This window comes from Chlorella variabilis, assembly GCF_000147415.1.
Source record: "Chlorella variabilis unplaced genomic scaffold CHLNCscaffold_16, whole genome shotgun sequence".
In the NCBI taxonomy this organism is placed as follows: Eukaryota; Viridiplantae; Chlorophyta; class Trebouxiophyceae; order Chlorellales; family Chlorellaceae; genus Chlorella; species Chlorella variabilis.
In genome coordinates, this window is record NW_005435072.1 from 725,829 (window position 1) to 751,447 (window position 25,619).

Here is a 25,619-nt window from a genome sequence, read left to right on the forward strand (position 1 = left end):
TGTGGAGGCAACTCGGCCCCCACCCGGCGTGACAGCATGGTCAAGAAGGCGCCCAAGAGCAGCGGGAAGGGGCGGCAACGGGCCAGGGCCGCAGCGCCGCCGCCCCCACAGCAACCAGAGGTCGAGGACTCGCAGCCGGGGCCCAGCAGCAGCTGCGAAGACCGGCCAGTGCGCGTGTATGCCGATGGTGAGGGCTTCGGCCGCAGCTCACCACCGTGACCGCAGCCGCATGTCCTGACGCTGATCAGTGCGCGCGCTAGGATATGACTTTCGGCGCTGGAGGGCGCCCCTGCTGCAGGCGTGTTTGACCTGTTCCATTTCGGCCATGCGCGGGCGCTAGAGCAGGCCAAGCTGAGGTGCGGCGCCGCCACCATTGTCGCCACCGCTGCGCTGGCTTCGCCTGCAGCTTGCTAGTGCCAGCAACCCGCTACGCGCTCCACCTGCGCCCCAGTTCTTGGCGCAACGAGCCTCACCTCCGCTGCTTGCCCCTGCACACAACCACGCCTCGCCTTCCCTTGCGAGCGCTGACACCGGCCTCCCTGCCATCTCCTTCCCGCCTGCCACCTGTCCCCGCAGCTTCCCAAACACATATCTCATGGTGGGCGTGTGCAACGATGCCGAGACGCACAAGTTCAAGGGCAAGACGGTGATGACAGAGGACGAGCGCTACGAGAGCCTGCGCCACTGCAAGTGCGTGGCCGGGGCGGCGCAGCGTGGCCGCCGAACTTCCGTGGGCGGGCGGGCGGCCACATGGCTGCATGCCCCTTGTGGACGGCCGCCGCCCTTGCAGCAGCTGCAGCTGGGTGCTGTGGTAGCAGCTCTGCCCCGCTCCAAACCAAGCCACCCACCCGCCGCTGCTGCCCCAGCCCTGCCCATTGGTGCCTGCCCTTGCCTGCTTCCACGCGCCAACGTCCCCTGGGCTGCTCACGCCAAAGCCTGTACGCACCCGCCGGCACAGGTGGGTGGACGAGGTGGTCCCCAACGCCCCCTGGGTCATCACCAAGGAGTTTTTGGACGAGCACAACATCGACTTTGTGGCGCACGACGCGCTGCCCTACGCAGACGCCACGCTGGGCACCGGTGCGCTGCTGGCGCTCACCGGCTGCAGCCTGCAGCCTCGAGCAGGGGCCGGCCCTCCCTCGTGCTTGGGGTGCAGGCAGCGGGGGAGCCTGCGCACCGCGGCGGCCACCTGCTGTTGCCTGGCTGCGCCAGCCTAGCTCGCCTTCCCATGCTTGCTGTGCCGCAGACGATGTGTACGGGTTTGTGAAGAAGCTGGGCAAGTTTAAGGAGACGAAGCGCACCGAGGGGGTGTCCACCTCGGACCTCATCCTGCGCATCATCAAGTGCGTGCCTGCGCTGCCGCTGGCTGCCGCTGGGCTGCTGCCAGGCTGCGGATGGCAGGGCAAGGCAGCGATGGCAGGCCAGATGGTGCTGGCTGTGGCGCCCCTGAGCGGCCCTCAACACACCCTCTGACCGCCTCTCCTGCACCGCTCTGCCTGCAGGGACTACAACGACTATGTGCTGCGCAACCTGTCTCGCGGCTACTCGCGCAAGGACCTGGGCCTCAGGTGGGGTGCGGGCAGGGCGCCGGAGGCCTGCCGCTGTTTCGTGCATGCTGGCGCTGCGGCCTGTGGACACGCCCGCGCGCCTTGCCCAGGCCACAGCCGCCTCTCCACGGCTGCACCAGCCAGCCAGCCAGCCAGCCAGCTCGCCAGGCAGGCCCCTCTAGGCACTCCCATCTCCAGTGGCCCAGGGTACCAGCGTTCCCTGCCTCTGACCCTGCCCCCGGCCCCTGCCTGCCTGCCTGCAGCCTGCTCAAGGAGAAGCGCATTAAGGCCGGCATGCACATGAAGCAGCTGAGCCAGAAGGTGCGGCAGCAGCGGCTGCAGGTGGCCGACCGCATCCGCAAGCACATGGTGGACGCGGTGCCGCGCATCCTGCCGGTGGAGGTGGAGGACAGGGTCAAGGACTTTGCCTCCAATGTGGAGAGCCTGGTGGACAAGGTGGTGTCAGGTGGGCGTGGGACGGGGCCGGGGAGAGGCTCTTTGCGGCTGGGCAAGCGGCTGGGCTGGCAAGGGAAGAGGTTGTTTCAGGATGAGCCATGCGGCTGGGCTGGCACCGCCTGGGGGTGGGCTGGGATGGGGGCTGGGTGAGGGTGAGCTTGGCAGGCTGTTACGTATTGACACAACGCGCTGCTGGCATTTGCGCGGCCACCCTACGCTTGCTGCTTCACCTCCTCCAGAGGCTCACCGGGCCGCTCACTTTCTTCTCCTGCCTGGGCCAACCTGCCTGCAGGCGAGGCCGGGCTGGAGCTGGTTGAGAACATGGACAAATACGTCTCTGGTTTCATCTCCGGCTTTGAGCGGCGGTACAGCCGGCTGGAGCGGGTCATCAAGCATACGCTCACCCGCACCGTGCTGCAGAGCCCCGCGCGCAAGAAGAAGGCGGCCGCGGCGGCCGCGCTAGCGGCGGCGGAGAAGCAGCAGAAAGCGGCGGGGCGCAAGCAGCTCAAGGCTGCGTGAGGCGTTGATGTGTGTGCCTCGCGGCGCGGCAGCTGCGCAGCCGCTGCACCTCCAACACTGGATGCATGTCGCCTTGGCAGCTGGAACCGTCGCGCCATGGCGCAGCCCTCGCCAATGTACGCATGATGCATAGATTAGCAACTGTTGTCAACACCACAGCACCTGTCCTTCTCTCTTGCCGCACTGTAGTGTTCTTTGCAGCCCGCTGCTGCCCCGCCTGACTGTCATCTCTCCACGCATTCATTGACTTGTCTTTCTTTTCTCGCTTTTTCTGCAATAGTTTTTTCGAGCTTCTTGTTTTTGTTCCCTTGCTCCCGCTGCCGTTTCGCAGCAGCGACCTCCCCACAGTGGTACCTGAATGCCGAGCATTGCCCCCCTACTCTGTTCCTTGCCTTGAAGCGGCGGTGTACCCTCGTGCCCTCGCCGTCCACCTCTGAATGATCCCAACCCAAGACGAGCTTGTAAAGCGCCCACACGGCTGTGGTGATGTCCATGATGTGAGGTTGCCTGCGGGCTGGCAGGTGCTCCCTCCCCCACATTGTGCTGGTGGAGGGATGGCCATCTGCCTTCCCGCGACGGCGCCTTCCTCCTCTCCTGCCGTCTTCTCCACACATGCCCTGGTCTCTACCCAATGGAGGAGGTGGGCCCTGCTGGACACGTCTACTCACTGTTCCGCTTGTTCTGCTGCCTCACCTGAGGCATCCAAAAACAGGCACCCTCTCTCTCTGTCCGCTCAGCTCGACCCCCCATCCCCACTGGCCCACCACCGCCGGCCCTCACCAGCGGCAGCAGCCACTGCCCCCTCCACCAGCCCAGCGCCCAACCGAGTGCCCTCAACAAGAAACAGCCAGCACCCATCCTGAGGCGAACCGCTTCACGCTATCTGTTACAAAGCTGGCTGGGATTGTGTTGTGCTGCACATTCGCCGGATTCAAATGCACGAAAGCATCAAGCTTGAGTCCTGGACTCCAAACAAAACATGCACTCAGCTAACCAAAACAATGCAAAAAAACACCGACAGTATCGCTATATGCCTCGCTGACCGCTAGGTCACGGATCCATTGGCGGATGCACCAGGGGCGCTAGCAGGGTATGGCATCAGAGTGCCCTTTGTGTTGAGCGCCAGCTGTCTCCCTCCACCTGCCAGCGAGCAGGCAGCCAGCTCACTTGCGCTTGCTGATCTTCTTGGCAGCTGCCAGCACGCTGCCGCCGCCGATGGTGGCGCCGGGCACCTCTTCTGCGGGCACCACAGGCACAGAAGTGGTGGTGGTGGTGGTGCGCACCACAGGCACAGCTGTGTCGCGGGCGGTGGCGCGGGTGGCGGCAGCGCCCGAAGGGCGGCCGGCGGCCCGCTGGATGTTGGAGCCTGCGGTCTCGGGGGTAGCGTTGGTGTCAAACGCGCCGGGGCCTGCAGCAGTAACGGAGCGAAGCAGCAGAAGCAGGAAGCACAACTCAGCGCTCATCCAGCAGTGATGCGTGCATGAGGGGCAAGCGGCTTGGGCCGTGCCTAGCATAGTTGCAGCTGCAGCCAGAGAGCCCGCCCACCTGCGCTGGCGACTGCCTCAGGGTAGGCGGCAGAAGAGCCCAGGGCAGAGCCAGGGGCGCTCTGATCAACCAGCGCTGGGGGCACCGGCATGATTGGCGCAGCTGCGCGTGCGTGAGCAGCGGTGGCGCGCGGCGCGGGGGTGGTGGTGGTGGTGGCGGCCTTCTCCTTGGCGGCAGCAGCCACGCTAGCCGCGGTATCCGAGGCTGCAGGCGGGGGCAGCAGTACCATCAGCAGGAGGACCGTCAGCAACCAAAGGCCAGCGGCAACCGGCTGGCAACGGGAAGGCGATAGCGAGGCGCGCTGGCCACGGCTGTACTGTGATTTGGGCGCAGCTGGGGAGGCAACCCACCCGCGCCGGCGGCACCAAACAGCTTCTCCTTGCCAGCCTCGGTGGCAGCAGCACCCTCCTGCTTGCCCTGCTCATAAGCCTCGCCTGCAGCAGGAGGAGCGGAGGCACAAACCACGGCCGCTGCGCCAGTCAGTCAGTTTACAGCGCTGCAGCAGCCATGAAGGTGCTGCAGATGCGTCACTTCAGAAACCGTTTTTGAAGTTGCAAAAGGGGAGGGAAGAGTCGGGAGAGAAAAAAAGGCCAAAAACGCAACACCAGACGAAGGGGAGGGAGCAGGGGTCAACATTCTCGCCGCGGGCGGCTATGTGCCAGTGAGCGCGGTGTGGTGCTACCTTCAGCCAGCGGCCCTGAGACAGGCCGACCACCGCCACATACTGCAGAATGGCGTCCTCCCGCCCACGGCGCTGGCACCAGTCCTGGTACCGGCGCGGCGCTGGGGGGAGGACTCCATTCTTCAAGATGTGACCGCGGTCGGCCTGCTTCAGGGCCGCTGGCTGAAGGTAGCACCACACGGCAGCGGCGTCCAGCCGGCATTCAGTTGGGTCACCGACTGGCGGGATGCAGGACTTGCGGCCAGGGGTGGAAAGTGAAGGCTGCTGGCGGTAAGATGCGAGGCTGGGCCCAAGAGTGCAGCAGGATGCATGCAGGCTGCCTCCCTGCCTTCCATCGCTCCAGGCTCACCCAGGCGCCTGGTGCCCATCTGGATGGCCTCCCCGCCTGCCTGCTGAGCGGCGCCGGCGGCCTCCTGGACCGCAGCGCCGGCGGCACCGGCGGCGCCCGCGGCGCCCTCCACCGCCGAAGCGGCGGTGTCCTTGGCAGCGCCCACGGCGCCGCCTGCAGCGCAGTAGGGTGCGTGGCCAGGGCAAGGCCAAATGCCGCATGAGATAGATGCAGAGAATATGGTAGGCTTGGGACGGTGCTGCCGCCGTCTCGCTGGCCCCTGCCCTTTGCACAACCAGCTTCCGCACTTGCCCCGCGGCCTCGGCACAGCTCACCGATGGTTTCGGCGGCGGCCGCCGCCGTCTCGCGAGCCGCCTGCTTGGCGGCCTCCAGCTGGGGGCCGGCCTCGCGCTTGCCCTGCTCGTAGCCCTCGGTGGCGCTGCCCAGGGCGGCCTGTGGCACAGGGGGTGGCAGGCGGCAGGAGGTGAGGTGGAAAAGCAGCAGTGGGTGGCAGGCAGCGGGTCTTTGCAGTTGGATGACTCGATCGGGAGCCTGGACCTGCGGCTCGAACAGGCACTCCGCACACCATGTTGCCGCCCCTCAAACCGCTCGGACCCAACTCACCTGGGCAGTCTCCATGGTCGCCTCCGCAGTCTCGGCGGCCGCCTCGCCAGCCGCCTGCACGGCGTGCAGCACGCCCGTCTGCGCGCCGGCGGCGGTGGCGGCCGCGGCCCCGGGCGCCTTCCCGGCGGCTCCCACGGCGGAGCCAGCCAGGTACTCGGCGCGCTCAGTCATGCCTGCAGGTGGCAGGTGGTGCATGGCACAGGGCAAGGCAATTGGTGGGAGGGAGGGATCAGGTGTGGTCTGCCCGAGTCGGATGCGCAAAACCGCTGCCTCAGGGCTGGCTGTCCTCACCCTCAATGGCCTGCTCGGTGCCGGCCTTGGACTCCTCGAAGCGGGAGGCGTAGGCCTGCTGCGCGGGTGCCAGCACGCGCTGCAGCACGGCAAGGTGGGGAGCGAGGAAAAGGATCTCAGCTCAGTGCATGAAAGCGGGTGGCACTGCCCAGGCAAGGGGCTGCGGGGCAAGGTTAGGGCAAAGGGCAGACAAGAAGGAGCATGTGGTTCCACCCTCTGCTGCCAAAGCCCACCTGCACAGCCTCCTTGACGGTGGTGGTGGCGGCAGCAGCGGTACCCATCAGGCGCTCAGTTGCAGCCTGCAGGGGGACCAGGGAAGGCAGCAGGTGAGCAGGGCGAGCGCCTCAGCAGCCTGGCTCTGGGCTTTCATGGTTGCGCGCTGTGGCAATGTTTTTACCTGAGCGGTGCCAATCAGTGGGGCCGCCTTCTCGCGGGCCGCCTGCTGCAGGCCAGCCGCCGCGCCGCCCGCGCGTTCTGCAGCAGGACAAGCACAAGGGCAAGCACCTCAGCATGCTAAGCCATGACTCGTTTTGTTTATCCCAGCAAGCACACAACCACACAGCGCAGGCAGCACAGTTGACAGCAGCACTTGCCTGCGCCAGCGCGAGCCGTCTCCTCGGCGCCTCCCACGGCCTGCTGGGCGGTGTCGGCAGCGGTCCCGTACAGCTGGGAAGCCGTGTCGGCGGCGGTACTGTAGGACTGCCCCACCATGCCAGCGCCCAGGCCAGCGGTGCGCCCGCCGCGAGCGGCGGCGGCCTGCAGCGTCTCGGCGGCAGCGCCGGGCAGGGCGGGGGCGCGCTGGGCGGCGCCAGCCACGCGCTCGCCTGCACGAGGGCGGGACAAGCAGCTGAGCATGGTGTACTGCAATCCTCTGTCAACCAATGCAGCCCTCGGAAATGCAGCACTGGCAATAGCAGTGGTTCTGGGTGCGGAACCTTGCCAGACCACCACCACCACCCACCTGCGGTGGCCGCCAGGTTGGCGCCCGCAGTGCCAATGTCCTCGGCACGCTGAGCCCCCGCCTCCTTCCCGCGGCGGAAAGCCTCGGTGCCGGTCACGCCCTGCGGGGTTGGGGCGGCGGTCGCAATCAGCGGTTCAGCATAACCGAGCACAGCTCGGCTTGGTATGCACCTAGGGAACCTGCCTGGCACTCGAGCTGCTCTCGCAGCGAGGCAGGCGGCCCTCGCGCAGCCAGGCACCCACTCAGCAACAGTCAGTCACCTCGATTGTTTCCTGCATGTTGTGGCGCGCATTGCGCTGCACATCCTCGCTCAGCAGCCGCACGCCCTCGGCCAGGCCGCTGGCGGCGCCCGCGGTCTGCGGGGGAAGGAGCCAGCAGCCAAACGCACGCGTGAGCGGCTGAGGGAAGGGGAAGTGGGGAGTGGCTGCCACAACGCATGTGGCAGGCAGCCAGAAGTGAGAGGGGGGCCGCACCGTGAGCGTGGCGCGCTCAGCCAGGAGCGCCAGGGCCACCCCCGAGGTGGTGGTGGTGTAGGCCATATCCACAATGGTCTGCAGGCAGGCGAGAGGGAGACGGCGCATTGGGAGCGGCAGGAAGGGACAGCGACAGGTCAAAAGCGTTTCCCCTGCATTGCCGGAAGAGAGAGGCTGTTGCTGGGGACAGCAGGATCGGCAGTCAAACCAGCCCCATTCCCCTGGCTCTGCGCCCTGCCAACCCAGCACCTCTTCTTGGTCCCCATGCCTCCCACAGGACCGAGGCGCCCCCCACCTGCAGCGCGCCGGCGCCCAGGTGGATGGGCACGGCGGCGATCGCCAGCGTGGCGTTGGCCGCCAGCCTGGCAGCCATGGCACCAGCCTCCAGCGCCTTCTCTGCCACGCCGCTAAGGGTGCCAAAGGCTGCAGGTGGGTCACGAGTAGGCAGGCAGGCAGGCAGGCAGGATCGTGAGCCAAAGGGTAGGAGGGGACCCATGCAAGGGAGACGAGGAGGCACCCCGTGCCACCAGCCCTGGCTGGCCACGCTCCGCACCTGTGCCAGCGGCGGCGCCCACCGCCTCGCCCGCAGCGGGCAGGGCGCGCTCGGTCACGCCCTGTGCGACACCGCTGATGGCGCCGGCGGCCTGCGGTGGCAAGGGGACCGCAGAGGGGTAGCGTTGTTGCTTGAGCAGAGCACGGTCCTTGGAGAGCGAGTGTAGCCCTCTGCAGACTAGCCTCCAACAGCAGGCCTAGTGGCCCACCTGGTATGCCGCTTCCTCGGCAGCGACGCCCACGGGCTTCTCGGCAGGCACGCCCACCACCTGCTTGGCGGCCTGCACACACATGCGCACAAACCCACGGGCCGGCTCATCAAGCTTTCAGGTCAAAAGAGTCCCGGCGCACTCGGGCACTGGAGCTGTTGGCAGCACCTGCGCGGGCATCCACCCCTGCAGCCCACCTGTAGAGCGTGGGTGGCCTTCTCCTGGGCGGCGGCGGTGACGCCACGGCCCGCCTCTGCGGCCCTGCCCGTGATGTCAGCAAAGGGGGCGCCTGCAGCCAAGGCGGCACAGGAAAAACAGTGCAGGCCTCAGCGCCTTACCGTCGCAGAAGGAGCAGGCAGGGAGGTGGAAGGCAGCTGGAGCGGGTGCAGGAATCAAAGCTTGCCTGCGGGGGCGCCGGTGGAAAGGGCCTCAGACTTGACAGCGGAGACGGGCACACACACCATCTCCTCCTCTGCACAGCACCAGGAACACGGGGGCAGCGGTTGGGGACGAGGACAGTGGCTAGGTAGAGAGGGCAAGTGGACACATGTCCCTAGCTGGAGCCCCTGCGTGGCCAGGCACCCAAGGTTGCCTTGGTCAGGCAGCCGAGCCGCCACAGAAGGGGAGCACTGGAGCGGAGGCATGAGGTCAGGGCTGCCGCAGCCTGGAAGCTCACCCTTAGCTCCATAGTAGGCCCCCTTGGCGGCCTGCTCGGCGGCGTTGAGCGCGCGGCTTCCAACCTCCTTGACGCCGCCCGCCGCGGCCTGCACACAGGGCAAGCGGGTGAGTAGCAGGACAGGCATTCAGCAAGCGGTAAGGCAGGGCTCAGCTGACGATAGCCGAGCGGCATAGCAGTCGCAGCGGTAGCGGCATAGCAGTCACAGCCAGGGTACTGCCCACCTGCGTGGCACCCACGGCGGCGCCGGTGGTGTAGGCGGCGCCCTCGCCCGCCCTCATGGCGCCCTCGCCCGCGGCGCCGGCTGTGGAGACCGCAGTGTCGCGAGCGGCGCCAGCCACCTCGCCTGCAGGCAGCGGGAAGGATGCAGGCCGCAGGCAACGCGGGGCAGCTCTGGCTGAGCGGCTCGTTTGGTGACAGCGCCAAGGTGCTGAGCTGGCCAGAACCCACAGACAGCGCTTTCAGGCTGTTGTTCCACCGAACACTGTTCTTTATGGCAGCATGGCAGTCAAGGATGCCTCCAATTCTTCTCGGTCTCAGACCCCGGGGCGTCTATCCCTAATTCCCACTCCCCAGGCAGCCAGGCTCACCTGCGCGGGCACGCGTCTCCTCAAACCGCTCGGCGTCGGTGTCAGTCAGCTCGCGGGCCGCTCCCTGGGCCGACTCTGCCGCGCCGCGGGCCTGCAGGCAAGCAAGGCAAACGGGAAATGGCGCGCAGGTGAGCCTCGTTCATTCGCCGCCAGACATGCCTCTCCCCCAGGGAACGCAGACGGTGCGGGCAGCCGTCGCAGTGGACGGCCATGCCAGTGGAAGCGAGCCAGGCGGCACACGACCTGCTCCTGGCCGGCGTACAGGGTCTGGCGGGCGATGTCCTGCATGCCCGCCACTCGGTCGGCTGCAGGGGCAAGGTACACCATGTGGAGTTGGCAGGGACGCTGCGCTGCCAGTGCAGGCTCCCTGCGAGCGGGAGCTGCGCCGGCCATGCAAGCATGCCTGTGTCTCGTGCAGCTGGCCGGCGTCCAATGCTTGGCCGGGCTGGGACGACCGTTGCTACGTGGGAGACACAGGCCCAGCTTGCATGCCCAGCGCTGGTGCGCCGCCCCCGGCGCCGCGCCCACCCAGCGGCTCGCCTGTGGCTGCGCCCAGCCCTGTTGTGCGGTTGGCGTAGGCCGAGGAGGGGGTGGAGGGAGCCTCCTGGCCCAGCACAGGCTCCCGCACGTGCTCCGCCACGGGGCTCTTCTGGCTCTTGGTCACCTGCGGCAGCGGCACACGCGCACCCAGCCAGGTTATGGAGTGGGTTGACAAATGGGGCTGTCTGTTGTGGGATGATGCCTTTGCACGAGGTATGGCAGAGGGAGCCTGCTGCGTGCCATCCTGGTGCACTCACGCCCCATGCCCTCGGCCTGGCAGCCCACAATGCCTGCCTGCTGCCAGCCCGGCAGCTTCTAAGGCAGGAGCCGGCCGGAAGCACAACCCGCGCCGGCAGCACAACCCGCGCCGCCCCTTGGACCGCCCTGCAGGCCGACCTGGTGGGTGTCAGGGGCGGTGCGGCTCTCGCGCACCACCTCCCTGGTCACGCCCACGCCGTTGGCGCTCATTCTGGCAGCGGGGCGGCGGGCTGCTGGCTGTGTCACTGATGATCGGACAGCTGCACAGTGAATGTCCCTTGGGCTGCTTTCAGGGCTGCTGGAACGGGGGCAGGCTGTGTATAGAGAAGGGGAATGTGGCAGACTCGGGGGCCCGTGGGCGAATGAACCGCCGCCACCCTGCTTTCCAGCCCTGGTGGAAAGTATGCTCGCATTGTCATAGCTTCCCTTCAGCGCAGAGCATCAAGAAGTTTGCTGTTTTGACACACGTGCCCAGCCCAGCCCTCGCCCTCGCCAGCTCCTGACGCGCTCCAGCTCAAGGGGGACGCCATGAGCTCGGTGGGTTTGTGGGCACCAAGGTCCAAGACTGCGTGCCTAGGCCCTGCTGCTGCTGCTGTGAGGCATGCAGGACGCAGCACCCTGCTCGGCAGCCCGCCTGCTGGCCAACAGCACCCACCGCCTGCGCCCACCGCGCCGCGCCGCCCGCTCCGGCCCTGCAGAAGCACCACCCCCCGCCCGGCCCCGACATCCCGCCAGACACCCTGGCCCAGGCTGCCGCCTACGACTACGAGGAGTTCGAGGAGGACCAGGCCGCTGTGAGAGGGGTGGCTTTGGGAGCGCAGCGCTGGCAGAGCTGCTGAGGCAGTGCGCAGCGGCACTTCCCTCCTCCTCTGGTTGAATGATGGATTGAAGCGCTGAGCATGCCGAGGTAACCTTCGACCCTCTTCCCTGTGCCCCGGCCTCGGCCCTGCGCCCTGCCCTCGAATGCAGGCCGCGGCGGAAGCCGCCGCGGCGGCCGCCAACGCGGCGGCGGAGAAGGCCGGGGAGGCGGTGGGCGGCATGCGATCCACAGGTGCCTTTTCGGCTGCTGGTATCGGTTGCCGGCACAACCCGAGTCCACTGAATGGCTGTCAGTTGCCTGGTGCATGGGCGGCACACTGGCTGTGAGCACGTCCGGGTGCTGCTGCCGCGCCGCTGCTGCCTGCAGGCGCCGCGCTGGGCGAGACTGCTGCAGCTGCCGCTGCCCGCGCCGCAGAGGCCAAGGAGGCTGTGGCCCACACTGCCACTGACCTGGGGTAGGTGGCAGGCGGTTGGTGGCACGGCGGTGCCTGACAAGACCCAGCTGGCGGCAGCCATGCCCCCTGCATTGGAAACTTGCACCGTGCCCCGCTCCCGTCTGCCTAATGCTGCCACGCACCGCCTGTCGCCCCCTCTGCAACACCCTGCAGCGCATCCACCACAGGGGCCGCGAGAGACGCGGGCCACCGCCTGGAGTCTGCGGCAGAGGAGGCCGCAGCCCGCGCGTCTGCCGCCGCCGAGGCCGCCCAGACCAAGGTGCACGATGCGCAGGTGTGGGGGCAGGCATGCGCCGCCTGGCTGGCTCTGCCTCTTGGACCCAGCTGCTGCTGCTGCTGCTGCTGCTGTTGCTGCTGTCTGGGGTTGGGTGACGTGGAGGGTCAGGCACCAGCACACCTGGCCAGATCTGGGCGAGCTGCACCCAGACCGCTGTCACTGGTGTTTGGTGCCGGTCTCAGCGGTGTCGGCGGGCCAAGCATTGCCAGCGAGACAGAAGAGAGGCGTGGTGTAAGCACCGGCCGGCGCCTGCCTCGCGCCTGCGCTGAGGTCCCCGCTGTGCTGCCCTGCTTGCCCACCATCCTGGCTCGCTGCCAGTCGCATGAGCGCCACGCACACCCGGCCAAGGGTGTTTGCCGCATCCAGTTTGGCCGTGTCTAGGCACTCAGTTCCGTACACACAGTTACCAGTGCGCTAACTGTGTGTACCAATGCGCACAATGAAGATGAGAGGGTTCTGGCAGAAAGCATCACCATTCAGCAAGGGATGTCCTCCCGGCCTATACAAAGCTCGATAGGAGCGCCAACAGCGCTCATGCACCGCTGAGTCGTGCTGGCCGGTGGGGACGTCCTGGGCACGTGGCTGATGTTATTGCCTTGAGACCGCTCATTGGTGCTACTGGGAGGCAGCGCTGCTGCTGCTGCGCAAGGATGCTTTCACCCTGCCCACATGCCCATGGTCCTGCTTCCTGTGAAGGGTCTTCCAACCGTTTGCGGAGCATTGTTGAGCAATGCGCTGCCAACTGGCTGTCGGCCTCGAGCACGTGGCACGAGCTGTGACTCATGTGTTGCAGAGATCTGTGGCTGCATCCAGCACCAGCGCTGGGCAACCAGCATACATGAGTCACGGCGATAAGCCTGTGCCCAAAGCTGAACCCAGAAGTGCCTGTGTGTGGTTCAGCTTAGTATGATTCAGCTGTATCATCCAGGAATGCCACCGACAGCATGACGGAGCGTGTGTGTGCGTGTGTGTGTGTCACAGCCCATACCGTACTCCCCAGCCGCCCGCCCCAGCATCCACCTCCCACACCCTGCGCCTGGCACCCCTGGTGTGCAGGTGGATGCTGGCGGCTGGAGCTGGGAGGGCGCCAAGGGCTGGGCACACGCCGAGTGGGAGGACTGGCGCCAGCGCCCACAGCAGTGGCTGGAGGGCGCCGAGCAGGCCGCAGAGGAGTGGCGGGAGCGGCTCAGCTGGGAGGGCTTCCAGGCGTGGCAGGAGCGGCACTGGCAGGCGTTTGAGGAGCGGCAGCGGCGGCGCCTGGCAGCAATGACCGAGGAGCAGCGGAAGTGGTGGCGGGCCTGGGAGGAGCGGCAGCGGCAGCGCCTGGGGGAGCTCACGGAGGAGGGGGAGGCGGTGGTGCGGCGGGAGGTGGGGGCCTTTGAGGAGCGGCAGCAGCGCTACTGGGCGGCCCACCACCCTGAGGCGCAGCAGGCGCAGCGGGGCGGCACGCCCACCTGCCCCAGCTGCCGCCTCTCATTCCTCATGCTGCCCCTGCTCCCAAACATTCGCGAGAGCATGGAGCGCTTCGGCCGCAGGACAAAGGTTTGCGAGGGTGGGGGGTGGGGGTGGGGGCTGGGCCTGCAGCCTGGAGGGCTGCCGTGTCACGTGGGCACCGCGTCACGGTCGCACGACAGCAAGTTCCTCCATGCCATGCCCAGGGTTGTGTGTAAAGGGAGGATGGTGCTCCTGGGCCCTGCTGGATGCAATCTTATCACTACCTCATATGCATGCACCTGCCTGCCGCCCCGTTGCCCGCCGCTTGGTTTTCAGGAATTCCTCGGTCTCGCCTTCTAACAAGCCTGTGCCCGACTCCCCTCCCCCTGCCTGCCTGCCTCACCAGCTGGGCATCGTGGGCGAGATGCGAGAGACGGGCAGCAAGCTGGCCGGCGGGCTGCAGGCGGCTGGCGAGGCGTTGGGGGTGACGGGCGGCGGCAAGAAGGGAGATTGATGAGGCCAGGAGGCATGGGGAGGCCGGGGCACAGGTACAAGATGTGTGTCTCCGTTCCGCTGCTGTAAGCAATGATTGAATGAGATAAATGGCAGGTTCACGTACAGGAAGGGATGCTGCCAGTTCACAGCCGTAGGGACGGGTAGCCAAAACTGGGTCGAAGTGCGGCAAGGGATTGCAGGGAGAGGAAAGTCACAGGCACAGCCGCTGCGGCCCTGCGGCGCTATGAATCGGTGGCGGCGGGCTCGGCCAGCACCAGCATCAGCCGCGCCTTCTCCACCAGCACCTCCAGCCCTGCAATATCCTCTGGGTCGAATGTGGGCACCGCTGGCCGCGCCGCCGCCTCGCTCTTGGCCGCCTGCAGCACGCAGCCCAGCTCCTGCCACGCATCCTCGTACTGCTTGTCGAAGAACAGCAGCAGGCCAAACTCCAGCTGCGCGGTCCTGCAGTTGCAAGGGGACGTGGGGGAGGACAGTCAACCCCACTCTACCGATGGTGGAGGATGCGCATGAGGTGGGCATGCATGCTAGCCGGATGGCAGTGTAGCGGGAAGGAGGCCCGACGGCATCCCCGATCTCCCATGCAGCAGCCGCCGGGCGGCAGCAGACTCACAGGTCATCTGGCAGCAGCCAGGCGCGCTTCTGTGCCGCGGCCAGCGCCCGCTGCAGGTGGTGGCCTCGCGCCGGCCACCACTGCTGGCTGCCGCTGCGCTGCAGCAGGCCGGCAGGGAAGCAGCGCAGCCGTCAGCACCCTGCACCCGCACACCGTGATGCCCAGCGGGCTGCCGCAGGCCCCTGCATGGCCCCGCACCACACACACACACCACCACCACCTGCCCTCACACCGCCACACCACCACCACCACCACCACCAGACTCGCCTGCCCCGCTGCCTCTGGCTCCGTGAAGATGACCTTAAAGTACTCGCCGCCCTCGTCCTCCCCGCTGCTCGTCTCCACCTCCACATCCCGGTACTCGCCCAGCGCCACCTGCCCGGTAGGCGAACGGCGGGCAGCAGCAGCAGGTTGGGGCAGCAGCAGGCAAGGGCACGCCGGCCAGCCTCTGTGTGCGTGCAAGGAGCCAGCGCTCTATGCCGGGGCATCCATACCCCCCTGGCCAGCTCCTTTGGTCCGACAGCACTGCTCACGCTCACCTCTATAGCAATGGGAACCGCCCAGATGGGCTCCGGCGGGCAGCCCACTGCGATGCACCAGTAGCTGTCGCACAGCACCTTGAGCATGCCGGCCAGCATGGCGGCGTTGTAGCAGGGCCGCAGCTCGCCCTGCACCTCAAACAGCTCCTTCACCTGCGGGGCAGCAGGCACAGCAGGCACAGCAGGCACAGCACGTGCAGCATGGGAACACCAGGCAAGAGGATGGGGTGCCAAGCTGCATGGGACTGCGCGCTTGCTTCGTTAACCGCTTGCCCGACCGCAAGCTTGCCTCACTGATGCAGGCCGCTCACCTCGCTGACGCTCAGCAGCATGCCCTCAGAGTAGGGATCAATCACGATGCTCTCCCCCGCCACCTTGAGGCTGATGCTGTCGTCGGCGGGCATGAGCACAAAGTACCTGCAGGGCGGGGCAGGGGCAGGGGCAAGGTGAGGAGGCGAAGGAGTAGAGAGTTGGGGAGGCATGGGGAACAGGTAGCGGAGGCATAGAGCAGCGCTAGCCAGTTGTCGAATGCCAGGGGCAGATGCTGAGTTGCACAGGGGTTGGGCTGCTGGCTGTCGCGCCACGCGTGGCCATGCCGCAGCCGCCCACCTGCCGCCCTCCAGCGCCACCGGCTGCAGCGGCAGGCTGAGACGCGAGCACAGCTCCAGATACAGCACCGCCAGCGAGCCGGGGCTGCCATTGCCGTTTTCCAGCACGTTGCTCAAGCGGGAGCTGCAGCGGTCAGGCAGGCAGGTGGCGAGCGGCGAGCAGAGAGGAGTCGCCGCAAGGCAGCCTAGCAGGGATGGCTGGCTGCCCTTGAGCATGGCTGGAAGGCAGCAGCCTGGCAGGGTTGCGGATGCTGCACATCTGCCAAGGGCCTGGCTAGGCTGCCGCCGCTGCTCGTAACTTACTCCAGCGGGTCGCCGTGCTGCCTTCGCCGGCGGTAGCCGTGCCTGGTGTAGAGAACATGGTTCACGGCCTGCGCGGCCAGCCAGGCACGGCCCCGGCAGCACGCTTGAATTGAATGGCCCAACGACATGCCGCTGCTGCTGAGGGCAGGGCGCAAGCCAGCCGCCAGCCCCGCCTCCCGACCACAGCGTTCAAGGCGTTTCAGCCTGCAGAGTGGCATCCCGACCCTTCCACAACTCGCCACCCCCGGGCGCCGCTCACCAGGATGAGCTGTGTGGGATAGCTGCGGACCATGTCAATGTGCAGCGTGAGCAGAGCAGAGTCGGTCGCATCCTGCTGTGCGGCCAGCAGCACTGCGTCGGCCACCCCCAGCTCTTGCAGGTTGGCGTAAAAGGCGCGGGTGGCCTCCTCGGCCAGGCTCTGCATGCGGTCCAGGCTCCAGGTGGAGGCGGCGCCCACGCTCCTGCCGGACGCGAAGAAAAGTGTTGGTGGAAGGCAGGCGTGGGCGGCGGCGGGAAAGCGAGCAGAAAGCAGGTTTGGGGTGGGAGGGACAGGAGGCAGGGTGGCAGGGAGGGGTGAGCAGACACATGCACCGGATGGGCAGGCACGCTGGGCAACATGGCACGCACCCTAGCAGCGCGCCGCCGTCGGCGCTCAGGCCCTCGGCTTCGGCGCAGGCCGCCTGCGCCGCCGCCTCCTCCTCCAGAGCTATCAGCAGGCAGGCCTTGGTGAGGTTGGTGTGTGCCACCTCCTTGAAGCTGAGCGCCGCCCAGTCCGCAACGGCTGCATTGCTGGCGGGCAGGTCATCAGGAGCAGAGCGGCAGACGCAGCGCCGCAGCCGTCTGGGCGCCTCATCGGCCGAGCTGCAGGTGGAGCGACAGGCCGTCCCTCGCTGCCTAGGCCTCCCAGTGGCCGAGCTGGGGTCGCAGATGTGTCTGCAAGCGGCGCTAGGGGTCCTCAGGGGAGGGGCCGGTGGAGATATCTGCAGCGAGGAGAGCGCAGAGGCCATAGCTGATCGGGGAACTCTCGCAGGTGTGGTCTGAGCACGCCCTGGCCTTTAAAGGCGGGCACCAGTCGGCAGTGCTGATGTGGCTTTCAAGAAACGCAAAGTCGAGTTGCAACGCCTGTTTCACACAATCGACAGGGGTTACATTGTCTAAGAAGTGATCCCATCGATTGCCGCACTCAGGAGGCTGCAGTGGAACTGCAATGGCGGCCTCCTTTGCCAGGCCTTCACAGCTCTTGTACAATCTCGGTGTAGGTAGCAGTCAGGCAGTGTCGTCACGGCCGCCACAAGTCGCCAGGCCATGCCGGGCTCACCGGGCCGCCAGGCTGGTCTCACACAGCGGCAGGCAGGGCAGCGGCAGCGGCAGCGATGAGGATGACGGCTGGATGAGCTGGGCAGACTTGCCAGACAGCCCGCCGGCGGCGAACGGCACTGCTGCCGCCGCCGCCGCCGCCGCGGACCTCGACTGGCGCAGCGAAGTGCAGGGCCTGGCGCAGAGCCTGCGCAGCGGGCAGGTGGCCAGCTGCACCGTCCTTGCTGCTCCGCAGTGCACCGCCTGCTTCCCCGCTGCCGCTGCACTCTCTCCCCTGCTTCCTTTGCCGCCGCCAGGCCACATGAACAGTCCGCTGCCCTCTGCCGCACCACGCCACGCTCAGCCCCTCCCCTGCCCCTCCCTGCAGTCTTCCGACGGCGACAGCGCGGCCTCCGACCGGGAGCCGCAGTGGGAGGAGGAGGAGCGGGAGCGGTGCTTCCTGGTGGGCGTGCAGCTCAAGCAGCAGCGCAGCCGCCACGGCTACAGCGTGCGCGCGTCGCTCGAGGAGCTGGGGCGGCTGGCAGACACGGCGGGGCTGGAGGTCATGGGATCCACCTACCAGCTGCTGGACGAGGTGGGGAGGGTGGCGGTGTGACGGTGGCAGTGCTGGAGGGGGTGGGCACTGCTCTTGTGTGTGTATTTTTTGGTGCGGAGGTGGTGGTGGGGCGGTCGCCTAACCTGCCAACCCAGGCTCCTGCCTGCCTACCTGCCTGCCTGCCGGTGCCTCCCCACCCTGCCCTGCACTGCCCTGCCCGCCCCCTCCTCTGTCCCACCTCCTTCCCCTCCCGCAGATCAACCCGCGCACCTACATCGGCAGCGGCAAGGTGCAGGAAATCATGGCGGCGGTGGCGAACACGGGCGCCACCACCGTCGTGTTTGACGATGAGCTCAGCCCGGGTGCGGCAGATGCGGGGGCCGCCTGCCGCCGCTGGCTCCCCTGGCTGCGTTTGCTGCTTGCCTGCTGCTGCTGCTGCCTGCACCAGGCATATGCCACTTTGCCGCCGGCGCTCTGCGAGTGGCTGCTGCCCCAGATGTCGGCCGCCGCCGACCCGTCGCCAGCCCGGCCCGCCGCCTGCCGCTCCAGGCCAGCTGCGCAACCTGGAGCGGGCGCTGGGGGATGCGGTACGCCTGTGCGACCGTACCGCCCTCATTCTGGACATCTTCAGCCAGCGGGCGGCGACGCGGGAGGGCAAGCTGCAGGTGGCGCCAGGCGGCCGTGTGGCTAGCTGCCCCGCGCGGGGCGTGGGCGCTGCTGCCGGCAGGAGCGGGTGGTTGGGTGCAGGCGGCGCCTTGCGTGTGCTGCCCGGGCCGCCGCCGGCCTCCCGGCCGCTGCGACACCCCACATGCCACACCCCGGGCCCCTCATCACGCCCCCACAGGTGGAGCTGGCTCAGAGCGAGTACCAGCTGCCGCGCCTCACTCGCATGTGGTCCCACCTGGAGCGCCAGAGCGGTTCGGGCCAGGTGCGCCGCCCTTTGGTGCTTCGTTTGGCTGGCTGGCAGGCGCTGCGCGCGAGCCTTGCCCTCACTCTGGGGGTGCTGTGTCGGCCTGACCCCTTGAGGCCCAGGCCTGGGGCAGCAGGGCGGCGCGGCGGGGGAGCTGCTGGTGGTCTGCAGCTGTCAGCCGGCAGCCGGCCCCAGTCCCCAGCTTCACGCTCCCTCGCTCTGCGTGCTGCGCACCGGGCGGCGCGTCTGTTGCTGGCTGCAGGTGAAGGGCATGGGCGAGAAGCAGATTGAGGTGGACCGGCGGCTGCTCAAGGGGCGCATGGCGCGGCTGCGCAGGGACATCGAGGAGGTGAGCGGGCACCCCCATGATATCACCTGGCAGTGGGAATGCCAGCTCACAGGTTCCTCACTCTATCCTTGTGTATGCCTGTGGTGATCCCCTCACGCACGCCCCCACCCATGCACCCGTCCACACCACGCCGCCGTCGCCGCCCGCGCCACCCGCCCGCGGCGCCGCCCGCAGGTGCGCACCCACCGGCGCGCGTACCGCGAGCGGCGCGCCGCCGCGCCCATCCCCGTGGTGGCGCTGGTGGGGTACACCAATGCGGGCAAGTCCACCTTGCTCAACACCCTGACCCAGGCGGGGGTGCTGGCAGAGGACAAGCTGTTTGCCACGCTGGACCCCACCACGCGCCGCGTGGAGCTGCCCGGCGGCAAGGCCCTGCTCTTCACCGACACCGTCGGCTTCATCCAGAAGCTGCCCACGCAGGTGGGCGCGCGCACGGGAAGCGGGGAGGCGCCTGCAGCTGGCTTGTACGCACGAGCGCGCACGCGCGTGTGTGTGGGCCGAGTGGGAGGCAGCGCCCGAGGGCGCCCGACGGCTCGCCCCAGCCGCCCGCCAGCCCACCCCTTCCTGCCCTGCCCCCGCCCCGCCCCGCCCCTCCTTCCGCCGCCCGCAGCTGGTGGCGGCCTTCCGCGCCACGCTGGAGGAGATCAAGGACGCTTCGCTGCTGCTGCACGTGGTGGATGTGAGCCACCCCAACGCCGCCGCCCAGATCGACGCCGTCAACGGGGTGCTGGCGGAGCTGGGGGTGGAGAACATGCCCACCCTCAACGTGTGGAACAAGGTGCGTACATGCGTGTGTGCGTTTGTGTGTGTGCGTGTGGGTGGGTGGGTGGGTGGGCCGGGCCCCTGCCGGGGCTCGTAAGCGAAGCAGGGGAGGCCTGGCCTGGTGTGGGGGAGGCTGGCACACGGCGAGCGGTGCGCCGCAGCCGGCGGCGGCAGCAGGAGGGAGGGCGAGGCAGCTGCGCGGCGGGTGGGTGGAGGTTGGAGGGGTGGCCCACCCGAGCCGCCTGCGCGCCACCGGCCCGCCCGCTGCGCACAGGTGGATGCGTGCGCGGACCCCGAGGTGGTGCGCGCGGTGGCGGCGCGCCGCGAGCAGACGGTGTGCGTCAGCGGGCTGACGGGGGAGGGGCTGGGGGAGATGCTGGAGCGGGTGTCGGCCAAGCTGCAGGACTCGATGGTGGCGGTGCACGTGCTCATCCCGTACGCGCAGGTGGGGACAGGGGCCAGGGGGTGGGGCAGCTGCTGGCTGGCTGCCGGCGGTACAGTGGTCCCACTGTACGCTGGTGTCTTTGTGCGGGCTGGAGCAGGGGCTGCTCTGTTCTGACTGCTGTGCTGGCCCCTCGGTGCATCGGCAACTCTGTCATTCCTGTCTGTGTCCCAGGGCGAGCTGGTGGATGAGATCCACCGCACAGGGGTGGTGGAGGCGGCGGAGTTTGGTGCGGCGGGGACCGAGGTGCGCGCCTACGTGCCGCTGTCGGTGGCGCAGCGCCTGCAGCCCCTGCGCCTGCAGACGGCGGCGGCGGTCGAGGAGCAGCAGCGCATAGAGGCGGCGGCGGCGGTGGCGGCGGGGGCGGCACGAGCAGCAGACGCGGCCGGGGCGGCGGCGGAGGCGCCGACGTGAGCGCTGTGCGTGCCAGCCTGGTGCGGACGCTGCGTTTTAGCTCTCAGTGCACTGCCTGTACTTTGGTTGCTTTGTGATGGGCCCCTTGGCTTTGTATCATACGAGACTTGGTGGTGGACCAACCTTGTGGACCTGCAGCAGCTCTCCAAGGAGAGAGGAGGCTCATAGCATGGCTGCCTCAGGTCTCTATCCCTCGGGCTTTGCCTCGGCGCTCCAGGCCTTTGCGCCGCTGTGCCGGCACGCCAACAGAGGCCAGCACGGCGACCACAAAGCCATTGCCGACCTCAAGCGAGAGTGCTACGACCTGCTGGCGCCAGCAGTGGGCAAGCTGGGGCCCACGGAAGGCAGCGCTGGCGACGGAACCATCAGCTTCCCAGAGTTTTCGGCGGCGGCGGAGCGCCTGCTGCTGCCCATGCTGCAGCGCACCAACCCCGGCCTCCAATCGCAGGCCTTCCGCGCTCTCTGGTGAGAGACACATGGCTTGATCCTATCACTCACAAGTCATGCAGGTCAGCAACGTTGCAGCATGCTGACATGGGTTCCCAGCAGGGCGGGGCAGGGAGCAGCCGCAAGGCGGGGAAGAAGGAGTTGAAGCGGGTGCCGCAGAACAGAACTAGATGCATGCCTGGCGGCCCTGGTGCAGGGGCCAGATCAACCCATTCGCCATCCCCACACTGGCAAAGATGCGCGGCATTCAGGGTTGGGTCTGCGACAAGGCCAACAAGCGCACCAACATCTGTCCGGGCCCGCCGCCGGAGCCCAGCCTCGCTGCCGGCGCAGGCACCGGGCCAGCCGGTATCAGTGCCAACAGCACTGCAGCAGGGGCAGCACCTCCTGGCCCCGGCCAGTGGTGCGTCTACTGCGGCGCCAGAAACCATCTCATGATGGGCTGCCCAGCATTCCAGCGGATGCTGCAGGCGGTGTTTGCAGCAGGGGCTGCCTCTGCCGCTCCTCAGCAGCGCACCGCGCCGCCGCCAGCCTCCACCGCTGCACGAGCGCTGCCAGCCAATGACTGGAGCAGCCTCGCTCAGCGAGCCATAGCCAGCGTGCAACAGGCCGGTAGCGGCTACGAGGCCGCTGCGCCAGCCACCTCAGCCTCCCCGCCAGCGCAGCGCAGCACTGCCACAGCGGCAGCGACAGTGCAGCAGGGGATATCTTCTGCGGACAGTGCTGCCCTGTGCCTGCTGTGCCACACACGCCCGAGCAGCGGGATCCTGATACCCTGCGGCCACCATGCCGTCTGCGCCAGCTGCGGTGCACAGATGATGGAAGGGGGCGAGGCTGCACCCGCAGCCGCCTGCCCAGTCTGCCAGGCGGAGGTGGGCTGCCTGGCGCGCTTGCCACCGTTGTGGCTTGGGCCCTGCAAGGGTGGAGCCACCCAGCACTGCCGTGCCTCATGCAGGTGGAGCTCATTCTATGAGGAGGTCGCTCAGTGGCCAATCAGCCTGCGGCCTGTGGCGCACACCACCTTCAGGTGCTCCTCCAGGGAGCAGAATGCAACCGCCAAGCGTGCAGCCCGGAGGGCGCCTGCTGCTCTGAGCGCAGCTGAGATTGGAAGACTCTCGCTTGCAGGGTGCCCGCTTTGCTATATGCAGCATGTGTTCAACCCTCACTCGGTGTCAGTACATCTTCAGTCATCGCCACTGCTTGCTCACTCTGCTACCAGCTCCAGGTGCTGCTGCTGCTGCTGCATCCCAGAGCTGCAACGCTGCACCGTTTCTCTAGGCCTGGGCATCTGCCGCTTCTACTCTGCGGTGGTGGGCAGGCCGCGCGCCTCCCTGCAGCAAGTGGCAAGAGGCAGGTGAAGGAGAAACATGGAAACAGGTAATATGGCAGGTCGGATACCAGCAGCACTGCGCTTGGTGCTGCAAGCCGTGAAGGCAGAGGCCGTGCATGGGCGCACCAGGCCTTCATGCCGCCAGGCATGCACAGCACGCTGCTGTACCCCGCCTCTGCAATGGTGGTGGCTGCTGACGTGCCGCGGGTGCCGCCGCCGCATGTCACTACCATGTGCGAGCCGGACGCGTCTGGGAAGCTTTGCCGCACCTGCAGGCAGGCAGGCAGCCAGGCAGGCAGGCAAGGGCCAAGATGTGGAGGGTCCGCAATACTGCGCACCTACAGCGCCTGCCTGCCGCCGCTGCCTTGCCTGCTCCAGGAATGCTGGGTTGTGCTTGCGTCCCTCCTCCGTTTGCACCATGAAGGGAATGTTGACAGCGCCAGGCGCGTGTCCGCTGCTGAATTCCTCGGGTGTTCTGCACCGAGGCGGCGGCAGGAGGCGGCAGCGCAGATGGCCAAACTCGTCTGTCGTCCCCGCCGCGCGGAAGACAGCCCTCCGCCATGCTATCAGCCAATTGTACACGCTGGGCGGTCTCAGGAGGCCAGGCTTCCTTCAGAGTCAACAAGCGATCGCGGCGCCCATCCGCCTCACCTCACGTCCAGCAGCACATAGCCGGACTTGGAGACCAGGGATCCTGCAGACTCGGCATCCACCGACTCGTAACGTTGCGCCTGCTCCGCCATGCTGGCCAAACAACGGGGCTCTGTGTCGTTGACGGTGCCCAAGAATAAAGAGACGCACCATGGACCATTTGAGGGTGCGGCGGTTGTGTCCCGGCAAGGCCGCTGAGAGCCTCACTGTCGCCACCTCACCGCACCGCCTGGCGCCCATTTGCCTTCTGCTAGTGAATGTTGTTTATACAGGTGCCTATGCAGGCATGCGTCATGCATCGTGAGATTGGCGACAGGCATCAAGAAACAGTAAAAAAAGAGCGGCAGAGAAGGGCAACCAAACGTCGGAGCAACGGGGAAGGAGGAAGAGGGCCAATTTGGGGGAGGGAGGGGGCATGTGTTGGCGGCAACGTTGAGTTTTGCAGGGTGGCGGGGCAGGCTCGCTCACGCCTTGGCGGCCTCCCCCACCTCGGGGTCCACAAAGCGCTTGGTGCCAAAGTCGCCCAGGCTGACCTTGTTGACGGGCTTGAGCGGGAAGACGGGCAGGATCTGCTTGCCGTACACATCCTTCATCAGCGCCGCGGTGCCGTCGTAGAATGCCACGGCGGCCACCATGAAGCCCCAGCCGCCCGCAAACTTGGTCAGGGTGGTGCGCTCGTCGCCGGAGCCCACGCCGCCGGCCAGAAACCAGAAGAGCAGGGCCAGGGAGAGGAAGAGCCAGCTGGTGACCAGGTTGGTGTGGAAGGTGCACAGCCAGAGCAGGAAGGTCTGCAGGGATTGGGGGGGTGGTTTGGGGGGCAGGCAAGTCAGCTCAAGCGTGATGCATGCTTGCGGGCGGCCTGGGAAGCCGTGACAGCCAGGGAGCGGCGGATGGGCAGGCGCCTCACCAGGATGCCCCACAGCGTCAGCATCAGGCGGTCGCCCTCCACGGGGACGGGGGCAAACACTTGGGCGGCAACCAGGGTCTGGTAGATGGCCAGCGACATCCAAAAGGCGCCGTAGCTGCAAGGCAGGAGGGAAGGGGGTTGAGGGAGGAGCGGGCAGGTGGCAGGGCAGGCGCTGGAGCAGGGCAGGCAGTGCTGGTTTGATGGATGCACGCTTGCCGCACACAGGCTCACCAGCAGAAGGCCACTGTGCCAAAGGTGTTGCGGCGCTGGTACTCGAGCAGGCCGGCGCAGAACTGGGCCAGGCCGCCGAAGAAGAAGCCAAAGCCCATGGCCAGCTGGCCGGTGTTGGGCTCGGTCAGGCCCGACTTCTGGCCCTGGAGCAGGGCGGTGGTGAGGGCGAAGCCGTACAGGCCCAGCGGGGCTGCAGCAGGGGGCGGGGGGCGACAAAGCTTGACGGTTGGCGGCAGCTTGGCGGCGGCCAGGGGGAGGAGTGGCGGCGGGCACCGCAGGCAGCAGCCCAAAGACCCGGCCACAGTGCGGCGGCGCAGCAGGTCTCTTCGTGGTCAGATAGGCGCGGAATGAGCGCCGTGCGGAAGGGGTGGCTCATGGCTGAGTCACGCAAGGCCGGTGGATGCAAGGCCGGAAGTCGTATCGGGGCACCAATGCAGCCCGCCAATGCTATACCACAAATGTCTCAACCACGTTGAAATTGGGGTTGGGCTCCAGCGAACAGACCCGCCCGCCCATGGCGACCCCCCTGCACCCTGTCAACTTTGTGCAGCCGTGTTCGTGTTCTCACCCGGGTTGGCTGTGGCGGGATTGACCTTGATGCCATCCTCCGACAGTGCCTGCAGGCGCTGAGCCAGCAGCGCGATGCTGTCGGCCTGAGACATGGTTGCTGTGCGGGGATTGGACTGGGACCGCAGACACGCCCTGAAATGCTCGGCAGTGCAAGCAGGAATATGTGGGGATTGGGGGAGCCACGGACCTTTAAGGATATGAACGTGAGCGTCATCTGTTGCCCGCTGATGTGGCACCTCCCCCGATTCGTCTGGCTCATCAGGCACGCTCTCTCCCGCGATCCCTCCCTTTCCTTCGCCTTTCAGAGTCTCTAAGGCTTCTATTTCTCCCCTCCCGCACCCCGCAGCTGCCGCAAATTTAAAATTATGAACCAACCTGTCATCCTTTATGCCTTAGAACGGCGCCAAAACGGCGCCAAGAATGTGTTTCTCACTAAGTCAGATGTAGAGGGCATCATCCGGATCAAGCAGGGCGACCAGCAGGCGCCCTCAGGCCGGCGGCGGCGGGGTGCGGGAGGGGGGGCGGCAGTGCAGGGCGGCGCCAAGAACTACAGCAAGAAGGTGCTGCAGTTCTTCCAGGTGCTGAAGGGCGCTGGCGGTCAGGACATCCTGTGCCGCTGCGTCAAGCGCAGCGGAGAGTGGCGGTGGTGCCCCGTGGTGCCGCTCGAGGAGCTGCCCCGAGTGATCAAGGAGCACCACGAGCGGGCGACTGGCTTCAGCGGTGTGGAGAAGCTGTACACACATGTGAGTGATACAAGGGGTGCAATGATGCCGCCAGACCAACTGGAGAGTGCTCTGCATCAGGCAGCAACCGGATGCATCGCAGCAAGCACGGGGGGTGCGGCACGGCCAAGGTGGCGCTGCCCTCCTCTCCATCTATCCCTCCTTCCCTCCCTCACGCCGCGCACTCCCCTGGTCCTCCTTTGCTGCTCTGCTGCCTTTC

The 25,619-nt window shown here is 67.3% G+C and overlaps 7 protein-coding genes across 7 annotated transcripts; 3 read left to right on the forward strand and 4 right to left on the reverse strand.

Moving 5' to 3' along the window:
• Positions 1 to 36: 36 nt before the first annotated feature.
• On the forward strand, positions 37 to 2,522 carry CHLNCDRAFT_136458 (hypothetical protein; the record flags this gene model as incomplete). Its single annotated transcript, XM_005845716.1, has 8 exons — positions 37 to 187; positions 299 to 356; positions 577 to 690; positions 959 to 1,080; positions 1,247 to 1,343; positions 1,503 to 1,568; positions 1,811 to 2,013; positions 2,296 to 2,522. The coding sequence occupies 8 exons, from the start codon at positions 37 to 39 to the stop codon at positions 2,520 to 2,522; spliced, it is 1,038 nt and encodes a 345-aa protein (XP_005845778.1).
• Positions 2,523 to 3,395: 873 nt separating this feature from the next.
• CHLNCDRAFT_58461 (expressed protein) lies at positions 3,396 to 10,681 on the reverse strand. Its single transcript, XM_005845831.1, has 23 exons — positions 9,697 to 10,681; positions 9,454 to 9,544; positions 9,088 to 9,209; positions 8,864 to 8,951; positions 8,591 to 8,659; positions 8,385 to 8,476; positions 8,188 to 8,259; positions 7,980 to 8,070; positions 7,722 to 7,849; positions 7,427 to 7,504; positions 7,214 to 7,309; positions 6,954 to 7,053; positions 6,586 to 6,816; positions 6,390 to 6,466; positions 6,226 to 6,291; positions 5,993 to 6,071; positions 5,702 to 5,874; positions 5,413 to 5,530; positions 5,099 to 5,251; positions 4,818 to 4,967; positions 4,418 to 4,501; positions 4,068 to 4,271; positions 3,396 to 3,930 (listed from the first exon to the last, which is right to left on the reverse strand). Exons 1-23 carry the CDS (start codon positions 9,844 to 9,846, stop codon positions 3,686 to 3,688), a joined length of 2,757 nt encoding a protein of 918 aa, XP_005845893.1. The 5' UTR covers positions 9,847 to 10,681; the 3' UTR covers positions 3,396 to 3,685.
• Positions 10,682 to 10,779: 98 nt separating this feature from the next.
• On the forward strand, positions 10,780 to 13,750 carry CHLNCDRAFT_136460 (expressed protein; the record flags this gene model as incomplete). Its single annotated transcript, XM_005845717.1, has 7 exons — positions 10,780 to 10,788; positions 10,950 to 11,045; positions 11,221 to 11,302; positions 11,438 to 11,525; positions 11,679 to 11,799; positions 12,859 to 13,344; positions 13,643 to 13,750. The coding sequence occupies 7 exons, from the start codon at positions 10,780 to 10,782 to the stop codon at positions 13,748 to 13,750; spliced, it is 990 nt and encodes a 329-aa protein (XP_005845779.1).
• An 84-nt stretch (positions 13,751 to 13,834) lies between these two features.
• Positions 13,835 to 16,993, reverse strand: CHLNCDRAFT_58463 (expressed protein). The gene is made up of 9 exons (XM_005845832.1): positions 16,440 to 16,993; positions 16,072 to 16,273; positions 15,813 to 15,880; positions 15,511 to 15,633; positions 15,213 to 15,318; positions 14,902 to 15,054; positions 14,603 to 14,737; positions 14,363 to 14,460; positions 13,835 to 14,193 (listed from the first exon to the last, which is right to left on the reverse strand). The coding sequence occupies exons 1-9, from the start codon at positions 16,817 to 16,819 to the stop codon at positions 13,974 to 13,976; spliced, it is 1,485 nt and encodes a 494-aa protein (XP_005845894.1). The 5' UTR covers positions 16,820 to 16,993; the 3' UTR covers positions 13,835 to 13,973.
• Positions 16,994 to 17,556: 563 nt separating this feature from the next.
• On the forward strand, positions 17,557 to 20,685 carry CHLNCDRAFT_32043 (hypothetical protein). Its single transcript, XM_005845718.1, has 9 exons — positions 17,557 to 17,703; positions 17,921 to 18,026; positions 18,214 to 18,329; positions 18,509 to 18,592; positions 18,837 to 18,923; positions 19,098 to 19,343; positions 19,534 to 19,701; positions 19,960 to 20,130; positions 20,302 to 20,685. Exons 1-9 carry the CDS (start codon positions 17,674 to 17,676, stop codon positions 20,539 to 20,541), a joined length of 1,248 nt encoding a protein of 415 aa, XP_005845780.1. The 5' UTR covers positions 17,557 to 17,673; the 3' UTR covers positions 20,542 to 20,685.
• Positions 20,686 to 22,285: 1,600 nt separating this feature from the next.
• Positions 22,286 to 23,061, reverse strand: CHLNCDRAFT_136465 (hypothetical protein; the record flags this gene model as incomplete). The annotated part of the gene is made up of 4 exons (XM_005845833.1): positions 22,286 to 22,319; positions 22,445 to 22,587; positions 22,736 to 22,793; positions 22,970 to 23,061. The coding sequence occupies 4 exons, from the start codon at positions 23,059 to 23,061 to the stop codon at positions 22,286 to 22,288; spliced, it is 327 nt and encodes a 108-aa protein (XP_005845895.1).
• Positions 23,062 to 23,433: 372 nt separating this feature from the next.
• Positions 23,434 to 24,769, reverse strand: CHLNCDRAFT_53601 (hypothetical protein; the record flags this gene model as incomplete). Its single annotated transcript, XM_005845834.1, has 4 exons — positions 23,434 to 23,757; positions 23,877 to 23,991; positions 24,108 to 24,297; positions 24,676 to 24,769. The coding sequence occupies 4 exons, from the start codon at positions 24,767 to 24,769 to the stop codon at positions 23,434 to 23,436; spliced, it is 723 nt and encodes a 240-aa protein (XP_005845896.1).
• Between the last annotated feature and the right edge of the window lie 850 nt (positions 24,770 to 25,619).

Coding starts and splice junctions, on each gene's coding strand:
- CHLNCDRAFT_58461 (XM_005845831.1), bottom strand. CDS start 9,846: ATGGCCGGCGCAGCTCCCGCTCGCAGGGAGCCTGCACTGGCAGCGCAG. Junction 8,477..8,590: donor TTCCACCGGCGCCCCCGCAG/GCAAGCTTTGAT, acceptor CCTTGGCTGCAG/GCGCCCCCTTTGCTGACATC. Junction 7,310..7,426: donor CTGAGCGCGCCACGCTCACG/GTGCGGCCCCCC, acceptor CTTCCCCCGCAG/ACCGCGGGCGCCGCCAGCGG.
- CHLNCDRAFT_58463 (XM_005845832.1), bottom strand. CDS start 16,819: ATGGCCTCTGCGCTCTCCTCGCTGCAGATATCTCCACCGGCCCCTCCC. Junction 16,274..16,439: donor GACGGCGGCGCGCTGCTAGG/GTGCGTGCCATG, acceptor CGCGTCCGGCAG/GAGCGTGGGCGCCGCCTCCA. Junction 14,738..14,901: donor CGGTTCCCATTGCTATAGAG/GTGAGCGTGAGC, acceptor CCTACCGGGCAG/GTGGCGCTGGGCGAGTACCG.
- CHLNCDRAFT_32043 (XM_005845718.1), top strand. CDS start 17,674: ATGGGATCCACCTACCAGCTGCTGGACGAG. Junction 19,344..19,533: donor TCCAGAAGCTGCCCACGCAG/GTGGGCGCGCGC, acceptor CGCCGCCCGCAG/CTGGTGGCGGCCTTCCGCGC. Junction 19,702..19,959: donor CCCTCAACGTGTGGAACAAG/GTGCGTACATGC, acceptor CGCTGCGCACAG/GTGGATGCGTGCGCGGACCC.